Source organism: Habropoda laboriosa, unplaced genomic scaffold, assembly GCF_001263275.1.
Source record: "Habropoda laboriosa isolate 0110345459 unplaced genomic scaffold, ASM126327v1 scaffold176, whole genome shotgun sequence".
Taxonomy (NCBI): Eukaryota; Metazoa; Arthropoda; class Insecta; order Hymenoptera; family Apidae; genus Habropoda; species Habropoda laboriosa.
This window is the reverse complement of record NW_017100321.1, coordinates 827,424-845,578: the sequence shown is the minus strand read 5'-3', so window position 1 is coordinate 845,578 and position 18,155 is coordinate 827,424. Positions and strand designations below refer to the sequence as shown.

The window sequence follows — 18,155 nt, the reverse complement described above, 5'->3', positions numbered from 1 at the left end:
AAATAAGAAAGAAGAAAAAAAAATGTTTGTTTCCCATTCAGGACATCCACTTCGGTGAGAAGTTTTCGCGGGAGTGGTCAGATGGCGGCGAAGAGCCGGTAAAGGAGGGTGTGCTGCATGGACCGAAAGGGCTGGCTGGCCAGCTGATCAGGAAGCACGATAGCGAAGCTGGCAGGCGCGCGGTCCGCTCGAGAATGCAACGCGTGTGCAAGTGTCACGGTGAGCCATTAACGCGTTCTACAGATAACACGGCTATCTACGCTCTTATTTTTCATTCCTCACGCTTTAACGACTTAGGATTTCACCAATCCCTTGTCTTTCCCCCCTCGTCGCTCTCTCGCGTTCATGCGTGCACAGATTCATGGGAAGAATCTCTCTCTCAACCTGTTTCTCCGAGCCACGAAGCCAAGCATCCGTGAGAAGGAGGAATGCGATGTTCGTTTTACTAGTGTCTCCTTCCCTTCGACCTGATGACGACCGTGATCTTTTCTTGCTTGTTTCACTTTGACCATCTCTAGTTACTTATGAGACGAGTTAAGGAGGTTATGTCTGGAGAATGAACGGAATTCGCTCAAGTTGAAATTATGCTAAATATAATCCGGAATGTTTCGGGCATCCATTAAGTGGTATCGAAATAGTTGACGCATTTTCTTTTCAATTCTAAACACTTTCCGGCGAAATATTTGGACGAGAAGCTTTTCAATTGCAAGATTAAAAAAATCTTTCCCGCCTTCAGGAATTAATTGATTTTTCGCGATCGTTCGTAAATCGGGAATTCGTAAAATGAGAGGCTTGTTCTAACTGATCATTACTTTATTACATACTGTGTAATTCCCCGTACAATTTAAAATGAAAATTCTGATCCGAAAATTTCGTAAAGATAAAAATTGGTAAAGCAGGAATCCGTAAAGATAAAAATTGATAAAGTAGGAATTTGTAAAGTTTGAACGACCTGTATTGGTTCTGTAATTTAATTATTTCGAGTAACATTTTTACAGAGAGAGAATCCTGCGACGGAATGTTTTGAATAATTATTACACCCTGTATGTCTCCTTTTAATTCATAATAAATCAAATCTTCTTAGTAATTGAATAATTAAATCAAATCACACTTTTTTTTAATTTATATTTAAACGCAATTCTTTGTTATTGTCGCAGGTATGTCTGGCTCGTGCAGCGTGCGCGTTTGCTGGAGAAGACTGCCGGCGTTCAGGGTAGCTGGAGCAGCGCTGGCCGCGTTGCACGAAGGCGCTGCTTTGGTACGACTGGCGCAACGTGGCGGCAGAAGACCGGCAAGACTAAGGCCTGCTCGTCCGGATCTCAAACGACCTAACAAAACGGACCTAGTTTATCTCGAAGACAGTCCCGACTATTGCGAAAAAAATATCACGTGAGAAATTGAAATTATGATTCACCTCGTCCAGTCTTCCAAATACAGCAAAGATTGCTTGATAAAAAATTCATCTACCGCTGCATTCAAGAATATATACAATTCAAATAGATCCTTTTTCCTTCCTTAACTTTATACTTGGTACACTGTGTTATTTATTTTTGCCGAGAGAGGACACCAGCATCTACACCTTCTTAAGTATCATAATAAAGAGGGGGGGAGTGACGTTAAATGTTGCTAACTTTAAACCGTCCACAATTTAACTTCTGCCTTTTTATCACAAAAGAAAATTGTTTACCGCGTTCCGTGTCACGTGTACATGATAGTTTTCACAGATAAAAGCTTGCAGTAGGGGAAAAAAATATTCTTGAACTCTCAGTACTCAACTAAAATACGTACAAGAGTAGATTAAAGATAAAAGAATTTAATACTACTACTGACACTTTTCTATAATAAAATATTTTGAAGCTTTCCCCGTAACTCGTGTTTTTCTTGTGGCGCGAGAAACGTGATAAAAATGAATTTATTGTTAAAAAAAAACAATTGTTTTGTAATTCCAGGCTCGGTATACCCGGTACGAGAGGAAGAATATGCAATCGAACGTCCCTTGGACTGGACGGCTGTCGGCTGCTATGTTGCGGTCGAGGCTATCAAACTCGAGTCCGAGACGTGACCGAGAAGTGCAACTGTCGGTTCGTCTGGTGTTGTCACGTGAAGTGCGAGCTGTGTCGGCACAAGCGGGAGGAGCACGTGTGCAATTAGGCGGTGAATAAAAAAAATGAAAATGGAAACGAAGAGAGAAAATTGCATTCCGGTCGGCCTATCAACCGAAAGGTGCTTTCACGACCCTCTGCGTCGAGGCAGTTTCTAATGGTCGCAACGGAATCAGGGTAGAGACCGCGCGCATCTACCACCTCCCGAAAATTTGTTTTCTTCAACTTTCTTTTCTTCGTTTCGCGTAGATTTGTTTTTTTTTTTATTTTCAGTTTAAGTTAATTCATCGAAGCCGCGACCCATGACGGACATGGGTTACGAGCCGAGAGAGAAGGAGAACCGCCGCGAGAGGCTACGAAGTGTGACATTGTTACGTTAGAGCATTCTGTACCTGACAGTCAGAGTGTCGTAAGTCCACACTCGCGCTTCGAACAAACATCGACATTAGGTGTAACTGTGCAACTTCAGAACGGTCAGAGTGACGTTCCTGCGTGCGTCTGCCTTCTACAGGGTGGTACCATTGATTTTTTTACATATTTCTATTGTTTTTGCTGATGGAAGTGTATGTCAGAGGAAAGGAAATTTTTTTTTTTTTGGTAAAAAAATATTCTCCGAAAGGTTAAGTTAGGTTAGATTTTGAGTTTGAGTTTTACGCAGATCAAAAATGATTACTGCGTTAACTCTAACAATTCTTGAACATAGAAAATTTGGATCTCGAGTTGTATAGAATGACCTTGAGTAACCTTGAAAGAAATCGATTATTTCAAATGTATAATTTTTTTCTGATACTTTTTCCTATCGTTAAACATGTAATAAAGCTAAGTAAAATGATCATAATAAATGGAATACCCTGTAGAAAAAACACTCCTAAATAAAAAAAAATTCTCGTCACAAAAGAAAGAAACCGCTGGTGTCGTCATAGTATTAGCACACTAGCGAGTACGTGAGACGTCCGTGAAGTTGCAGTTACGTGGCTTATCATACTAGTCTGACTCTCAGGTGCACCCTAATTATTTATGTAAATGTTAACGTGTTGAGGATCAACGATAAAAATCGCTCCAGTTCCCAAGAATTTCCGAAGAGAAATTGTGTAATGGGAATTGGACTCGACTAATCAACATGATTATTGTAATGGAATATTTCGAAAGGATCATTTTTATATTCGATCGTGTACTGCTGCTCCCTTTCGTTTTACGACAATGAATTTTTTATGTGACACCGAGCAAAACGTATCGTGACGTGCTAATTTCGCGCTGAAACTCAATATGTTAATAATTTACAGTTTTTGCTGACGCAAGTGAGCGAGTGAGTGAACGAATGAACGAGAGAAAGATAAAATGTGAAGCGTGCGTGTGTTTCCGCGTGAACGAGATCGAGTGTCCGGATAAGCGAGCGTCTGAGCGAGAGAGGATGAAATAGAGTATAATATAGGCGAGATATTAGGCCACTCGACGACCATTCTTTACGTTCTTTCCGTTTCTTTCTGTGTCTTTCTTTCTGCGTTTCTTCTCTTCTGTCCCCCTCCTCACCTACCGCGCTCTTTTCTGTTCGTGCTCGCACATTCGCGTATGGCGCGAGAGTCTTATTTATATTCGAAGTAAAGACCTCCACGATGTGTAGGTATCTCATTGTATACCAATGCTCTCTAGCGCGTAGAACAACCACCTTGTCTTCACCTAAATACGAAGCAAAACTACAGCGAGCGGCAAAAATATGCTTAGACGCGAAGCCGGAAGCGTGACGGTGAATGAAACGCGATGCTGGTTACGCTGAAGCTTTCTGAATATTCTTCTGGCTGGAACAAAACTCGAAACACTTGCATTGTCCAACTAATAGATGCAGTAAGTTATACGAGACTGGTTGAACGTACAATTCCCTAAGCACCGTCACCAAGAGAAAACAAAAAAATGAATTTTAAAATGTCATTCATAAATATTCACTACCTTAAAACATTAACCAAGCACATAGAATACTAAAAAAAAAAGAACAGAACAAATTGAATAAAATATAAGAAATACAATTTTCTCAGTGACTAAAGTTAAGTAATGGTGGGAGGTGTCCACTCCGTAGCGACCTTGAGCTTTGTCTGATCTCATCCAGGCTATAGCCAATCAAAAGAATATTCTAAACGCTCCAATACAACTCAAACACCCTGCAGAGGGGTGTTTACAACGCATTACATACTTTCCGTCTACGAGCGCCTGGATACTTTCGCGGCTCACTGTACGCGAGGCTCGCAGTATGTCGGCCGCGTAGTCGGTGGAACAATGCGAGTTACGAGGAGCGAGGCGGACTACGAAAGCGAGAGTTAACACCAGGTCGAGGAAAAAGGGAGTAGAGTGAAGCAGCGGGAAGAGGAGAGAAGCGTAAAAAAAAAGGAGAAAAGGAGGCCACAGTAGCGACACGCGTAATATCCGCTCTCGAGAGTTCGCCTCGAGTCGCTCGATTCGGGAACAATACTGCCAATGACTGTACATACTACCGTCTTATACTGTTTTGTAGATTTTACGTCCACGACTGTCGCGCTGTATATAGATAAGCATACACATACACACACGTACACACATAAAAACAATCGATGTTAATTAGGTTCATCGAATGCGCTGCGTCGAGAGAGAAAAAGACAGAACCGGGAGCTTTTTTCCAAGATAACAATCGCTCCTGTGCTTTCTGCAGCCTCTCTACTTATCTCGATTTTTTTTTTTTCTCCATCGAACAACGTTCAGTTGGAAGTCTCTGATGAATTTTTGCGTAGAGAAAATAACTTTTTATGATATCTCATTGCGCGAAGTGGAAGCTGCTGTTTCGTCGCATTTCAGCCACGCTGATCTGGATAGATCACATGTCTAGTCAATTATGAAGTCCAAATTGATCATGTCGTTGCGATCCCCAACGCCAGTGCTATTGCTCGACGTATTTTTTCACTTTTTTACACGAAGAATTTTTTGTTTATCTTCGCCCTTATTTTTGTCTTTTTTTTTTTACACTGGAGTTTACACAGTTGTCCTTATTACACTACGTGTTTTTTGTTCTCTCTTTTTTTTTTTTTTTACCGAGGATGAATTGTTATTTTAGAGGATCGATTTTTTACTTTTATACACGACTAATTGTAGCGATGATGATCTTTTCTATCGAATCGACACGCGGTTACGCGAGATCTCTGTTGACGCGAGTCGACGATGACTGTATGCTAGTGTACAGGGTGTTTAGCGTAGAATATCATTTAGGTTAATATTCTAAGGTTAACCTATAAAATGATTTTACTACCGTGTCTATATACGATAAAAAGCAAAAGGCAGAATTATTTGGAAAATATTAGATTTTTGACGTTAATAATAGAAACACCCTGTATATTTATGCGAATGATCATTCTCCGTTCGAATGGCATATAAACGAATGCGGCTGATCTAATTAGAAGAACATGGCCTTAAAAGAAAGAGAGAGAGAGAGAGAACGAGCGAGCGAGCGAGAAAGAGAAATCGAATGAACTTACAGGTGGTACACCGATTCGTCCGTACGTGTTTGTTAAGGAACTAGGCGATTTAACGCACACGAGCAAGCACTCGTGCAACGAGACGACACATACAGAGCGCAGTATTCAAAAAAAATTTTTGTAATTTATTTTTCTCTCCTCGTCGACGAATAACACGCTACATCATACATTTCTAGCTTTCTTCCAATTCAATCAATCAATCAATCAATCAATCATCAATCAATCAATCATCAATCAATCAACCAATCTTATCGATCAAGTATTCACGTAAATAGTTACGTCTCTTCATTAGCAATGAGATAAACCCTAGCTCGTAACATTTGTATTTGTATGTACCTGTACTCTACGTGCATTTATATAAATACATATGCGAAAAGTGTCCGTAATTAGCCATCCTATCAATTCCATGAATGTATTCTCAATTATCCATATTTATCATACTTATCGTGTGTATCTTCCCTTTGATCTCTGTGTCCTCTTAGATATTATTAAATATCTAGCTAACATGCAACCAATTGCCGTGAACGCTCCTACTATAATACCCACAAAGAGACCAAGGAAAAATTGAATATCTTCGTTCGAGGTTCTTGCTGGACTAGTTGCTACCATAAAATCCAAATTCCAATCCTTTGACCTGACCATGTAACGCAGCCAATAGATCAATCTATCTACCGCAGGATTTATCCTGTCACGAATGGCTAATGAAACTTTTCTAGCGTTCTCACGATAATCCATGGTCTCGTGGATTTGGATCACAGTGTTGGCCACCTTCTGGCCAGTTAAAGAACGGATCTCGTTAACGGAGCGTGCAAAGCCTAGCTGGACCACTCGGGCAGCATTTTTGGTTTCGTAAACATTTCTGGGGAAACATATGACTGGAGTTCCGTGGAAGGCGGCTTCCAGAAGTTCTGTGTCTGCACAGTGACTTAATACGACTCTTGTTCGTCCATAACCTGGAATAATATGATAATAATATTGGAAAAATATTGTTCGAGTACTAGAGACTAAAAATAATAGACATATAAATAGTATAGTTAGGTTAGGTTAGATCGTTTGATACAGAAAATATCAAATGATTAAAGGTATAGCTTTAATCAAGAACCTATTAGGATTCTACGCGGAGATTATAAGGTTTCAATGTACTGTTCTTCTACCTATCAGGTCTTGCCGATCAATTCCCGGGTGAATGAAAAGATTCTCTGGCAGTGAGGCAGTCGAGCTTTGCCATTTCATGTTCTTCCATACCACCGCCTGACCCTCCCTGCCCTGCGGCAGTTTCTGTGCCAGCTCCTTAATTAACGTCTCATAATTCTCGTCTAGAAGGGCCACAATAGTGCCCAGTCGGAACTCGATCAACGCCTTGTTCACGTCGGTTTGCAATGGATGTGCTCCTCTGCAGTGATGACAGCCGACCTGTAGTGCAAAAATCGTTGCAGTAATATTTTCCTTTTGTAATTTTTAATTGTGTGTCGGATGTAGAGGTTATTTTATGGTATCATTAATAGGGTAGACAGTATACACAGGGTAGATTATTATAGGAAGAAAAAGAGAGGGTATTACGTTACTGGGATTCGAACCTGAACCTTTCATTTTCCAAACGAATGCGCTAATCAATTAAGCCTCCGACAAGTTTGCCGTGGTGCAACGTTAAAATTAACGCAGTGGCATGTTTGAATTTTTTAATTATCAAATTTTCGGATTATTAAACTTTCAAATTTTTTAATTTTCGAATTAAACAATTTTTAAAACTACACCAAATACACTAATCGTGGAATGCACGATCGACTAAAGTGAACGTTGAAAAATATTTTACTAGGAAAACAGGAGACAGTGCGGAGTAAGCATTTGATATTAACCACCACTCACCTCCACGATAAGTTGAGTGAGTGGAGCGAAATCTGAACGCAGGACAACGTCAGCGCCCCAAAGTATAAGGCGAACATCAGCGTAAAGATTGTCTAAATTGAGGCCGGTGTTTGGCAAGTATTTTTCCGCTATCCGGAGAGCATACACCGCAAACTCTTCCCTGGCCGTAGAGAATATTGACCTCCTCGAGGAACTCGTCCAGAGTCTACTCCAAAATCCCGCATTCTGAACCGGCAAAGCAGCGCCAGTGTATTCGAAAACGTATACCTCCTCCTCCCGATCGCGTGTCAATATCACCGGAATGGAGTCAATGGTTTTCGCCCACGGTAGCAGACAACCATCGTGTCTAAATATTGTAAAATTATTTTTGTAATTATAGTCATACTTCTGCAATAATTTTAAACATTTATTTTTATAAACAGTGTGGGAATTGAATGCAAGCACACGACCGATATTAAAAATAGATAATAGATTGTTCTGTACGTATGACTCAGCGATTGGTTACAGGAAATCAACTCGTCTTCCTTATAGTTCACTATAATCTTATCTTCGATAGCAAAGTATAATTTTAAGGAAATAAGATTTAATATCGTTTTGATATAATTATTTAATACGCTTTTGACTCACGTTTGGAAATTCTACCATAAGCCTCGAATCTCGCATAATACCGATTAAACGTACCTGAGAGCAGGAAACACGGTGAAGGTAGGCTGAATTTTCTGTAAATTATTCGCAATCTCTTCATTCTTCAACAGTGCTTCGCATGCCGTGATCGCTTTCTTCTCTGGATACGCTGATTCCTCAAATTGAACTTTCACCGTCACCACTTCAACATCGATTAACGTTTCGTAAAGCTCACCCTCGCTGTACGCCGGTATAATCAGTGTGACATCGATCCCTTGATCCGACAGAGTGTTGGCTAGCAAGGATAAATCATAGATATCTTCGAAAGCAACTACCACTGCCGATAACGGAGGTGCGGTTAACGTCGAACTGTCAACGACGTTCATCAGATAAAGATACACGCATAATCCAACGATTACCGACATTCTGATCGAACAAAAGGAACAATGGATAAAGATGAAATCTGGAAGAACGTGTTTCGTGCCGAGCTTACTCGAGGGAACGTTAAAATACAATACGTTAAAAAGAAAAACTAAAAAGATAGCCGTATCTTTTGGATAAGATCGTGTTCATTCTAATTTTGAGCAACGTTCAGTCAGTTATCGTCATATTAACCACGATTTCGCAACGGGGTCATTTATTCACTGAAAAAAGAGAAAAAGGGACTGTCTCGAAATTTTGTAGCGACACGAAAGCGCTACTTCCTACAACGAAGAACCGATATCGATATTCCAGAAAACGTTGGTGATCTTCCGTTGAAGTGATTTTCGTAGTAAATAGATACACCGAACGATTAAGATGTGGTGCTCTGAATTTCTAATGCACTAAATCGAAGTTTAATCCGTTGAAAACACTTTTTATATTTTGATGAAACTGTTTCGTTTATTCTTCGCAATACACGAATCTTTACAATCCAGTCTTAAAATATGTACATCCACAGAGTAGAATTTTGGCGCCTTACGGGTGTACTCTCACAATTTGCGTAAGTAAACACTACTTTCCACTCGAAGCATGCAGACTTCACGCACAGAATACTAAATGACTTGAGCCGGAAAGAGATGAATATTAGGCGTACAAGCGACTGCTTCTCCAACACACAGAACTGCCACGAAGCGCAAGTGATCGCGTGGGTCGTAACATGCGACTTTCGTAAGCAAACGAATGCTTGGGTCAGCGGTCCAGAAAGAATCTTCGATGCACGAACCGGCTAAAAGTTCTGGAAATATGCGTTCATATTATAGACTGCATTCCATATAGGTATAACGCGTGATTTCGTGTTATGATGCTGATGTAATGATTTAATTGAAGTCTTTAAGTGTAAAACCAAGCATATAACGGCAACAACACGTTAATATAGAAAAAATGAGATGCTGATATGCATGTATTGTATAGAGGTTAGGTTTTGTAGGATAGATTATATTTCTGGCGATTACGTTTGCTTAAACACACACTTTTATGGATTCACCTCTTTGTACACTAAAAAATATTTATATTTTTCATTCACGGATGAAAATTATTTTTATAATTATTTAATTGTATTAACTATATTGTAACGTATGTTTTATACGTTGGTTGGCAACTTTCAACGGATCGTTAATGTGATTATAAAATTTAATATTAAAACTAATTTTTGGTTTAGTTTTTAAATATTGTTTATTATTAATGATCCTCAAAGAACATTCACAATAAACGTCTCATCACTGCGATATATCTGTTAAGATAAAATGCGATAGAGTGCACTGCATCCGATTAAATATTTTCAATCTAACTCCCTATTGGTAGACACAGGGAAGCGTGCTTTACGGTTACGATTCTGAGGTGGTTTAGTTTCAATTGCGAAGTTAGTTAAAATAGGTTAATTATAAAGTGTAAACGACATAGTGTATAAATGTGTTAAAATAATTTATTATTTTTAGTTCGAACACTGATTGTTTGTTCTGCGAATGTTCATTTGATAGTGTATGACTTTTGAAATACACAAGGTTAACTGTAAAGTAGTTGTTTGTAAAATTTAAAAATAAGAAACATAATGTGTAACAGCTGAAACTTCTAAACGAAAATTAACGTATCTAAAACCTAACCTCAACTTTAAATATATATCATTATATAGGTGATATAACATAAAAAATAAAAATGAGTTTCACATTCAACGCTGCAAAGTCCCAAGCCAGTACAACTCCAGCAGGCAGTACTCCAACTACAAGTACTTTTCAAAATTTTGTAATAAAAAAATGAAATAAACTTTTTTATTACACCAATTCTTTTTTTTAGCTTTTACATTTGGAGCTACTGGTGCTGGAGATGCAGCAAAACCAACAGGATTTTCCCTTACATCTACACCTGTACAAAGTAAACCTGGTAGTGTATTTGGTGCTGCATTAAGTAATCCTGTCCAAAATACTGGATATATTTTTGGGACACCTGCTTCCACTCCTGCAAATACTGCACCTCTACAACCACCAGGTCTAACATTTGGTGCTGTTGCAACAGCAGCTACAGGCTGCCAACACCAACACTTTATACCAACACCAGCTGCAAGTACCCTAAGTTTCAGTTTAGGAGGCACTGTAACTGCTACAACAACAACAGCAACATCAGCTTTTGCATCTAAACCACTTACTGGTGGATTTGGCTTGGGAGGTGGTGAAGCTGCTGCATCCACTGCTACCACTGGCTTAACATTTGGTACACCAAGTACAATGGCAGCAAGAACTGGGTTTAGCCTTTCTGCAGCACCTGCTGCAACTACAACAGGGACTACAACCACAACAACAACAACAGGTATTGATTTGCAAGTATGAATAAAATACAGGGAAACAGTAAATATAATTTTATAAAAAATGTATTCAATATATTCAAGGCTTTCCATTAAGTGCAAGTGGAACAACCTCTGCTGCCACAAGATTCACTTTCGGTACAGGTACAACTGCAACTAGTACAACAGGATTTTCTTTAAACCAAACTGCTGCTACACCAAGTCTCACAAGTACCCAAGCATCATTGGGAACAACTACTACGTAAGCCCATTTTTATTGTACATGCATTGTATTAGTATACAATATTTTATTATGTTAAATGAAACATTACAGTGTTAGTTCATCTGCTGGTACACTTCAACTAGCTTCTATAAGCTCATTTGAAGATTCCATCAACAAGTGGACCTTGGAACTAGAGGAACAAGAAAAAGTATTTGTAAATCAAGCTGCCCAAGTAAATGCTTGGGATAAATTACTTATAACTAATGGAGAGAAAATAGTAGCACTTAATCAGGAAGTTGAAAAAGTGAAGATTGAGCAGCAACAATTAGAACACGAATTGGACTATGTCGTAAGTTGCTTATTATATTTTACTTACATTTAGAATATTTTACTTACAATTATATAATTGCAAATACAGGTTGGCCAACAAAAAGAGTTGCAAGATTGTTTAGTCCCATTGGAAAAAGAATTGGCGTCTCTTTCAGTTTCTGATCCAGAACGTGAATACACGTATCGTTTAGCAGAAGACCTAGACACGCAATTAAAACGAATGTCGGAAGATTTGAAAGAAATCATCGAACACTTAAATCAAGCCAATCGTACTCAAGATTCCAGCGATCCAATCGTTCAAATCGGCAAAATATTGAACGCACACATGAACAGTTTGCAGTGGTTAGACCAGCAGACGACGTTGCTCAGTCACAAGATACAACAAATTGATCAGATGCATCAGAACTTCAGACAAGAAAATGAACGAAGTTTCAGTTTAGCGTATAATTAATGTTAATCGTCGAATTTTTATAATTGTTCCACGTGAAATTTGTAAAAAATATATATTTTATTAAAATATCACCGTTAAAACCAGTACAGTTCAAGTGGTCATTGCAGGAAGGAAATAATGTATTTTAAGATAATCCGATAATTGTAGAAACAAGTTCACCATCTGGTCTTGCAGTATGTTACACTTCACGCTTTCGGGATGCACTACGTCCCAAGCCAAAAACATAAGAAATTTTCTGATGTCCACTGTAGCCGATATTTTATCTTCACATTCCTGTTGACTGCAACTCCAAACTTGTAAATTTTGGAAATGCGTAGACACTGTCGCGTTATCCGTCTCAATTTTCAATACAAATGTGCCAGACTTGTCAGCACTTATGGTTATTCGAGGGCTCATGTTTTTCATCCTCTCCACGATACCCTTTACATTTCGTAGTTGAGGCATATCGACTGATATCTGAAATAAAAATACAAAAATGTCATCAAAAAATAATAAAAGCTGAGAAGAAAAAAAATAAGTTATGAATGTAGTTTGTACATCAAATTCCGGTATATTTGGTGCTTGATGGTCTGCCCATTCACGGCGTGGTATAACTCTGACAGGTACATCATGCAAACATTGCTCTATGCTTAAGGAAGGTAATTCGATTTCCAATGTAAGACAAGGCTGTCTTTTATTTGTTAGCTTTATTTTTACGCTTTTCGCGGTCATTCGGAGGGAACTGAGCGATCTAGCTAGCATAGAAGCCTCGAATTCTAAATAAATTTCATTCTGTTCTTCTGTGACTCCGTTCATAATATATTCAGTAAAAAAATGAGTTTGTGTTAATTCCGCCCAAAACAACGACGCTCGATCTTCACCGATGCTGAAGCACAACTGGTCCGACGTTAATCGCAAGGTACAATGTTTTGTTATCCGAGAAATAATGTTAACGATGTCTGAAATAAAGTTTTTTAAATATTATAAAACTTGTACCTAATATCTTTTTCAAAAGGTATTTAGTCTAAACACAGTCTTAGATAAAAAAGTTTGTTTGATATCGCTATTCTAAGCTGTTATTATTGAATTACTTCCAGTATATAAAATATAAACATGAATAAACACAAGAATAAGAGCAACACAATAGTATTTATTTATATTTGATTCTTTTTTTGTTAATTGTACTTATGTTGTACGATTGATGAAATAATATGTCAGAAAAGGTTAGAAACAATTTACGAATTTTTAGCTCACTTGTGAAGTCTCTCATTGCGACTACATCCACCATTCTACATCTAAATTTCATATTTAATAATACAATACAAAGTTTCTACAGTAACAACTAATAATAAAAATTTTTTTACGTAATGAATATTACGCGGGAATACGTGACGCAAGTTTTCCCGGTGTTTGACACGTAACAGGTTGCCTCTGCAATATAACAATGACAGTTTTTTAATTCTACTATATTTCAACTGTAAGAAAATAGTATAGGAAATTGAAAATTCTTTTGTCCATACAATATTCCTTGTATTAACGAATACTTAAAAAATTGTCACAAAAAAGATAATATCGCATTCTGCTTGATCGACCATATCTCGTCAACAAGATTTATGATACACCCTATAGATGTCATTAATATACACGTTTCAGTTAATTTTCGCGCGTGAAATTACCCTGCGTGGTGTGAACAGCGTATGACCCATAATCGGACGACGTGAGATCCAAGAGTCTCTTCTGTCAAGTTTTGTGTGTAAACAAAAGCGACACATCGATCACGAATATCCGATAGGTCGTATCCTTTCGTGTCACGCACAGTCCACGAAAATCGTTTGTACTTGACACACAGTCTTCGATACGTCCTCTCCCTTAGAGGTTGCGAATCTTTGTTATTCGGTCGAGGGTGAATTCGGCCATGTTGTCAAGTTCGACGACCGACAGAAATTTAAACTAGTAAATCGTGTCTTGTTAACCGTGTTCCTGGATCTGCTGGTGATCTGCGAACGATGCACTGATCGATATGCAGTTTGCCAGAAAGAGGTGAGTCTCTTTGTCTCTTTCTCGTGAACGTAAACGTGAACGCTATCCTCGTTGCTTTTTATTTGTATTTCTTCTGATTGTTCCACAACAAACATAGATTACGCTTGTAATTAAATCGGGTTGCTTTTTTTAAATAGAGGCTGCCATTAATTTCCTAATCAATTATCGATAAATTAAAAATATAATCAAGATATTCTCCATTTCTGTTGTGCTATGAGGTAGTTAACCCCAGTTACGGACTAATGAAAGTTAAAACGCCGGAATTAGTTATTTTTTTGAAAAAAAACTTGTTTTCTTAATGTCTAGTTAGTGGCGACTCTTTTTTTTTATAACCGTTAGAATACAGACATTCTTTAGTAGTATACTAATTTAAGAGTACAAGGTACTTTATTCTACGTAATAAATCGGGTATTGAACTCGTACGAAATTTCATAGATTTCTCATCGTTTGTTAATAAAAGCATTTTGAATATTGTACGAATATGTATTCATGTGATAATACGAGCGACGGAGTTAGTGAAACTGTAAAACCTCATTGTTCCTCCAAAATGTGCTCGCGGTAGCCAAGTATTTAAATGATCCGCGTGTATATTTTTTCCATTATCGAACGCCTAGTCGAGGCAGGTGGTAAAACACGTGGCATGCGTAGAAAGAACATGCACCGGTCCCGTGTATTTCTTTCCTTGTCTTCTTTCATCTTTTAGTCACTGTTGTGACCCTCTCTTTCCCACTTCCGTTTCTCGTCTCTCTCTCCATCTCCGTTTATCGCGCGCTCGCGTTATACACCTTCTGTCTTCGTATTACACGACATGCCGGTATGAAGAAAGCGCGATGTACCCAAGGTTCTCACCCTAGGTCATAAGATACATCGAAACACAAAGAGTAGGCACATTCTTTCGCGCGTTTCATGATACGTGCGTATCGCTGTAATGAAACGAAGACGGCCGTTAACACGATTAAATTATTTACATACATATTTCACCTCTAAAAAATAATTCTTATTATCTGTATATTTGTCACATGACTTATAAGTATTGAAACGGTTGATATGTCGCAATGTGTTTGGCGAAAAGGTCTCGTCGATACCACAAGGAACAAAATTTCGAGGTTAGCTGTGCTATCTTGCGTTGTCGAAGTTTTTGCATCGATATCGTCTTTCTCATTCGCGGATCCGGTAACCCAGAAAGGTATAAGGTAACGCGTGGAGAACTCTTCTCGAAAGGGTCAGCTTTCTCTTTCCGAAAGAAAATATTCGAGAGAAACAATCGGGCGGTAGCCATAGTGACACCACGCATCATACGAGAAAAGCGTAACAAAATACACATTGTGCTGAGATGTAGCACTTGGAGGCTTATGGTGGCACTCATGATGGCGGTCGTGTTGATTTTTTTTTGTTCAGGAAAGTATACCCTTCGGAATATTTTATATCATGTTTCCGGAAATGCAGGTTTTTAATCATTTATGTTAATAAAATATATGTGTATTATACTATATTAATTATACATATAATATTGAGATAATATTGCTCGATTTGGAATTTCTGTGGTATGCATCTAATTTACTTATCAAGGAGGCGCTTAAGCGACAGAGAATAAAACGGTATTATCTATTCAATGTTTAACAGGCGCCGCGGTATCTAACCTGGAAAGCCCTGATTAACCAGACACGCTTCTCGTAAACTGGATCCTCCCTTCTGACGTATCATCCGCTCTGGTCCCATTTCCCTATATTTGCTTTGCAGTAAAGGCAAAGAAACCAAGAAGAGCCGTAAAACCTACCGATAAATTCCTTCTTTAACAAGTTGTTCCTGGAAAGTCGACCTCGAATGGGACTTCATGCCTGTTCAAACGTGCATGTTATTAACCCTTTAGCGTTGAAGACCTGAATACTTTCACTAACAGCATGTTCAACACGAGTCACATATTACACCTTTCAATTTTTTCAACCAGAATAAAAAATATATTTCTTGTGAATGTAACTGATGGTATGTAATAAAACGAAACTTTTGTTTTTTTCATTCATATTCTCTATCAATTCTTCGTAACACGTTACGAATATTGTAAGGAATATATGTGACTATAGTACACCACGTTATAGCGAATTTAAGTAAATATTTGAAGCGTACATCGTGTGCTTCAACACAGATTATTGCATGTTTATACGAGGTAGTCAAATATACACATTCCCTGACCTATTCGAAAGTGACACATGTGTTTCATACACGATGGCGCTGCGCTTCATTTCTGTCTCGGTATTCGCAACTATCCCCTTCTCCTTCTACCCCCCCACACCTAACCAATTGAAGAAAGCGCTTAATCTTCCTAACCTTTCAATCTCTTACGAATCGAATATGAACCATAGAGCACAATAATGAAGTGACTTCCGTTCATTAATATCTTTCCCCGTATTGCGGTCCGTGGTTCAGCCCTCGAAATTAAAGGTCCAGATGGCACGAGTCCACTTCTGATCCATTTTCAGTTTTCGAGGATCGGCATGACCCTTTCTTTGCTAAACCCCTCGCCAAACTCATTTCGCCCATATTGTGTGTTCATCGATTCGCAGCAGCCGCGTTATTAATAGCACACTTGTTCGTACATAAACCTTCTTGATACTTACGAACGTTTGATTTTCGATTTTTAATCGACAGTCATAGAGTACATAGTTTATTTCTAGACAACGAACTCCCCTCCCTCATATTTCTATGACAGTCCCCGTACATCAATTGGTCAGTGGGGAAAAAGTCGTATTACATGGTTGGTGGTTGGTGAAACGCGCAATTATTCGTCTTGCTGCGAACTCATCTCCCTTCATCCCGGCTTCCAGAGCATGTAACGCTTCTACTTATCAATATTAACTCGCCTGTTGGGAGATAGAATGACGTCAACCCACGGACTCGGTGTCCCGCATGGCAACTGCCAAGGCGTGTTGAGCCAGGACGCAAGGACAAACAGACGCCGCATAGCGCACGCGGTGCGTTCAGGAACACATCACACTGTGGCGACACACACACACACACACACATCGTGGCCACACACACAGCACACACATCATGGCCACACACACACACACACACATACGCGCGCGCGCGACGGATGCACGACCGATCCATACAGAGAGAGAGAGAGATACACGCGTGTTTCGCTGCTCGTGTGCACGCAGCCCTCGTGCTGCGTTTCTTGCTCCGCGCACTGGCGTCCCCACCCTACTTACCGTCTTCGTCGCCCCCTCCCCTCTGCCGTTCTTTTCTTTACACCTTTTGTAAACTCTTCCTTCTTTTTTCGAACGCGTTTTCTTTCAGTCTCATTTCCGCCCGTCCGCTGTTTTTTTCTTCCTCTTCTCTTTCTACAGGTTTGCATCTTTTTTTTTTGTTCGCCAGCTAATTTTTCGCTGTCGCGCTACGTTAATTTGAAATATTTTTACCTGCGATTTTTTTCCTCCTTATCTCATGTTATCTAATTTTGTTTCTCAATCACTTTTTTGTACCTCTTTTGTTCCAGTGTTTCTTTTTATCCAGCGTGTTCCAACTGTGTGTTTCTGATGTATACGTGTTCCTTATCTATTATACATTCAGAGTCCCGTTTGTGTATGCATATACAGGTAATTAATTTGGAATGTGGTAAATGTCAGATCTAATTTAAACGTTTTTCGAATTTCGTTCTGAACAATGACTGTTATTTACTTTGTATATTTTTTTAAACAATGTCCTCTAGTTACATATTTAGATGTTTCCTCCAGAATCTTTTATCTCTACCTTGATCATAACATTCTTTCTCCACAGCATTTTCTCCTACCGGAACGCTGTATCTTTTTCCCCCGCGCATTTTCCTTCTCGCTTCATTATTGTACCCGTGTATGTTACAACCGTGCGTATACATGACTGTGTGTCCCTTCTCTGTTTCCCTCGATATCTCGCACTGAAGGGTACGCCGCTGAGCAGCACGCATCATTGCCGGGTGAAAGAGTCGAGGAGGGTTCCGTCTCTCGTCTCGTTTCTATGAACGTGGCAGCTGTCTTCTATTTGTCTTCCCGCCGTGTACGCCGAGCGCAAATCATCACGGCCAGACAGTATCGTTGCGAACCGCCACTCTGAAACGCGTGCGACAGGATGCTCTTTAATCTCACTGTAGGACTGATAAAAATGTCTACCGGCGACCGATTCGCAGATGTCATCGTTAAGGTTATGTTACCGCGTCACATTTGGCGCCCCGCGTCTGACTTTACTTAGCTGGCTTTGCTCAGTGGGCGAATTTCGCGTGTCGAATTTGTTGTACAGTTGCTCACGAAAGTCTATT

At 39.2% G+C, this 18,155-nt stretch overlaps 4 protein-coding genes across 4 annotated transcripts in view; 2 read left to right on the top strand and 2 right to left on the bottom strand.

The window, feature by feature from the left end:
* LOC108574333 (protein Wnt-1-like) overlaps positions 1-2,151 on the top strand; it is a 70,042-nt gene extending 67,891 nt beyond the window's left edge. Inside the window, exons 5-7 of the mRNA XM_017936904.1 lie at positions 42-219; positions 1,158-1,389; positions 1,950-2,151. Coding sequence (XP_017792393.1) covers positions 42-219; positions 1,158-1,389; positions 1,950-2,151 — 612 coding nt within the window. The remainder of the gene's footprint in view (positions 1-41; positions 220-1,157; positions 1,390-1,949) is intronic.
* Positions 2,152-5,824: 3,673 nt separating this feature from the next.
* On the bottom strand, positions 5,825-10,693 carry LOC108574331 (UDP-glucuronosyltransferase 2A3-like). Its single transcript, XM_017936902.1, has 5 exons — positions 10,674-10,693; positions 8,144-8,512; positions 7,463-7,808; positions 6,751-7,009; positions 5,825-6,549 (listed from the first exon to the last, which is right to left on the bottom strand). The coding sequence occupies exons 1-5, from the start codon at positions 10,691-10,693 to the stop codon at positions 6,038-6,040; spliced, it is 1,506 nt and encodes a 501-aa protein (XP_017792391.1). The 3' UTR covers positions 5,825-6,037.
* LOC108574332 (nuclear pore glycoprotein p62) lies at positions 10,069-11,850 on the top strand. Its single transcript, XM_017936903.1, has 5 exons — positions 10,069-10,289; positions 10,358-10,867; positions 10,947-11,103; positions 11,176-11,413; positions 11,483-11,850. The coding sequence occupies exons 1-5, from the start codon at positions 10,220-10,222 to the stop codon at positions 11,843-11,845; spliced, it is 1,338 nt and encodes a 445-aa protein (XP_017792392.1). The 5' UTR covers positions 10,069-10,219; the 3' UTR covers positions 11,846-11,850.
* An 85-nt stretch (positions 11,851-11,935) lies between these two features.
* LOC108574205 (checkpoint protein HUS1) lies at positions 11,936-13,130 on the bottom strand. The gene is made up of 3 exons (XM_017936741.1): positions 13,079-13,130; positions 12,383-12,783; positions 11,936-12,301 (listed from the first exon to the last, which is right to left on the bottom strand). Exons 1-3 carry the CDS (start codon positions 13,128-13,130, stop codon positions 11,936-11,938), a joined length of 819 nt encoding a protein of 272 aa, XP_017792230.1.
* Positions 13,131-18,155: the final 5,025 nt, after the last annotated feature.

Bases quoted from the DNA above. Each gene is read 5' to 3' on its own strand.
- LOC108574332 (XM_017936903.1), top strand. From the start codon at position 10,220: ATGAGTTTCACATTCAACGCTGCAAAGTCCCAAGCCAGTACAACTCCA. The intron at 10,868-10,946 runs GTATTGATTTGC...AATATATTCAAG, and splicing joins AACCACAACAACAACAACAG to GCTTTCCATTAAGTGCAAGT. The intron at 11,414-11,482 runs GTAAGTTGCTTA...TTGCAAATACAG, and splicing joins AACACGAATTGGACTATGTC to GTTGGCCAACAAAAAGAGTT.
- LOC108574331 (XM_017936902.1), bottom strand. From the start codon at position 10,693: ATGCAAAAGCTGATGTTGCT. The intron at 7,809-8,143 runs GTACGTTTAATC...TACAATATTTAG, and splicing joins ACCGTGTTTCCTGCTCTCAG to ACACGATGGTTGTCTGCTAC. The intron at 6,550-6,750 runs GTAGAAGAACAG...ATATTATTCCAG, and splicing joins TGATCGGCAAGACCTGATAG to GTTATGGACGAACAAGAGTC.
- LOC108574205 (XM_017936741.1), bottom strand. From the start codon at position 13,130: ATGAAATTTAGATGTAGAATGGTGGATGTAGTCGCAATGAGAGACTTC. The intron at 12,784-13,078 runs GTGAGCTAAAAA...ACTTTATTTCAG, and splicing joins CGCAATGAGAGACTTCACAA to ACATCGTTAACATTATTTCT. The intron at 12,302-12,382 runs GTACAAACTACA...TTTTTATTTCAG, and splicing joins CAAATATACCGGAATTTGAT to ATATCAGTCGATATGCCTCA.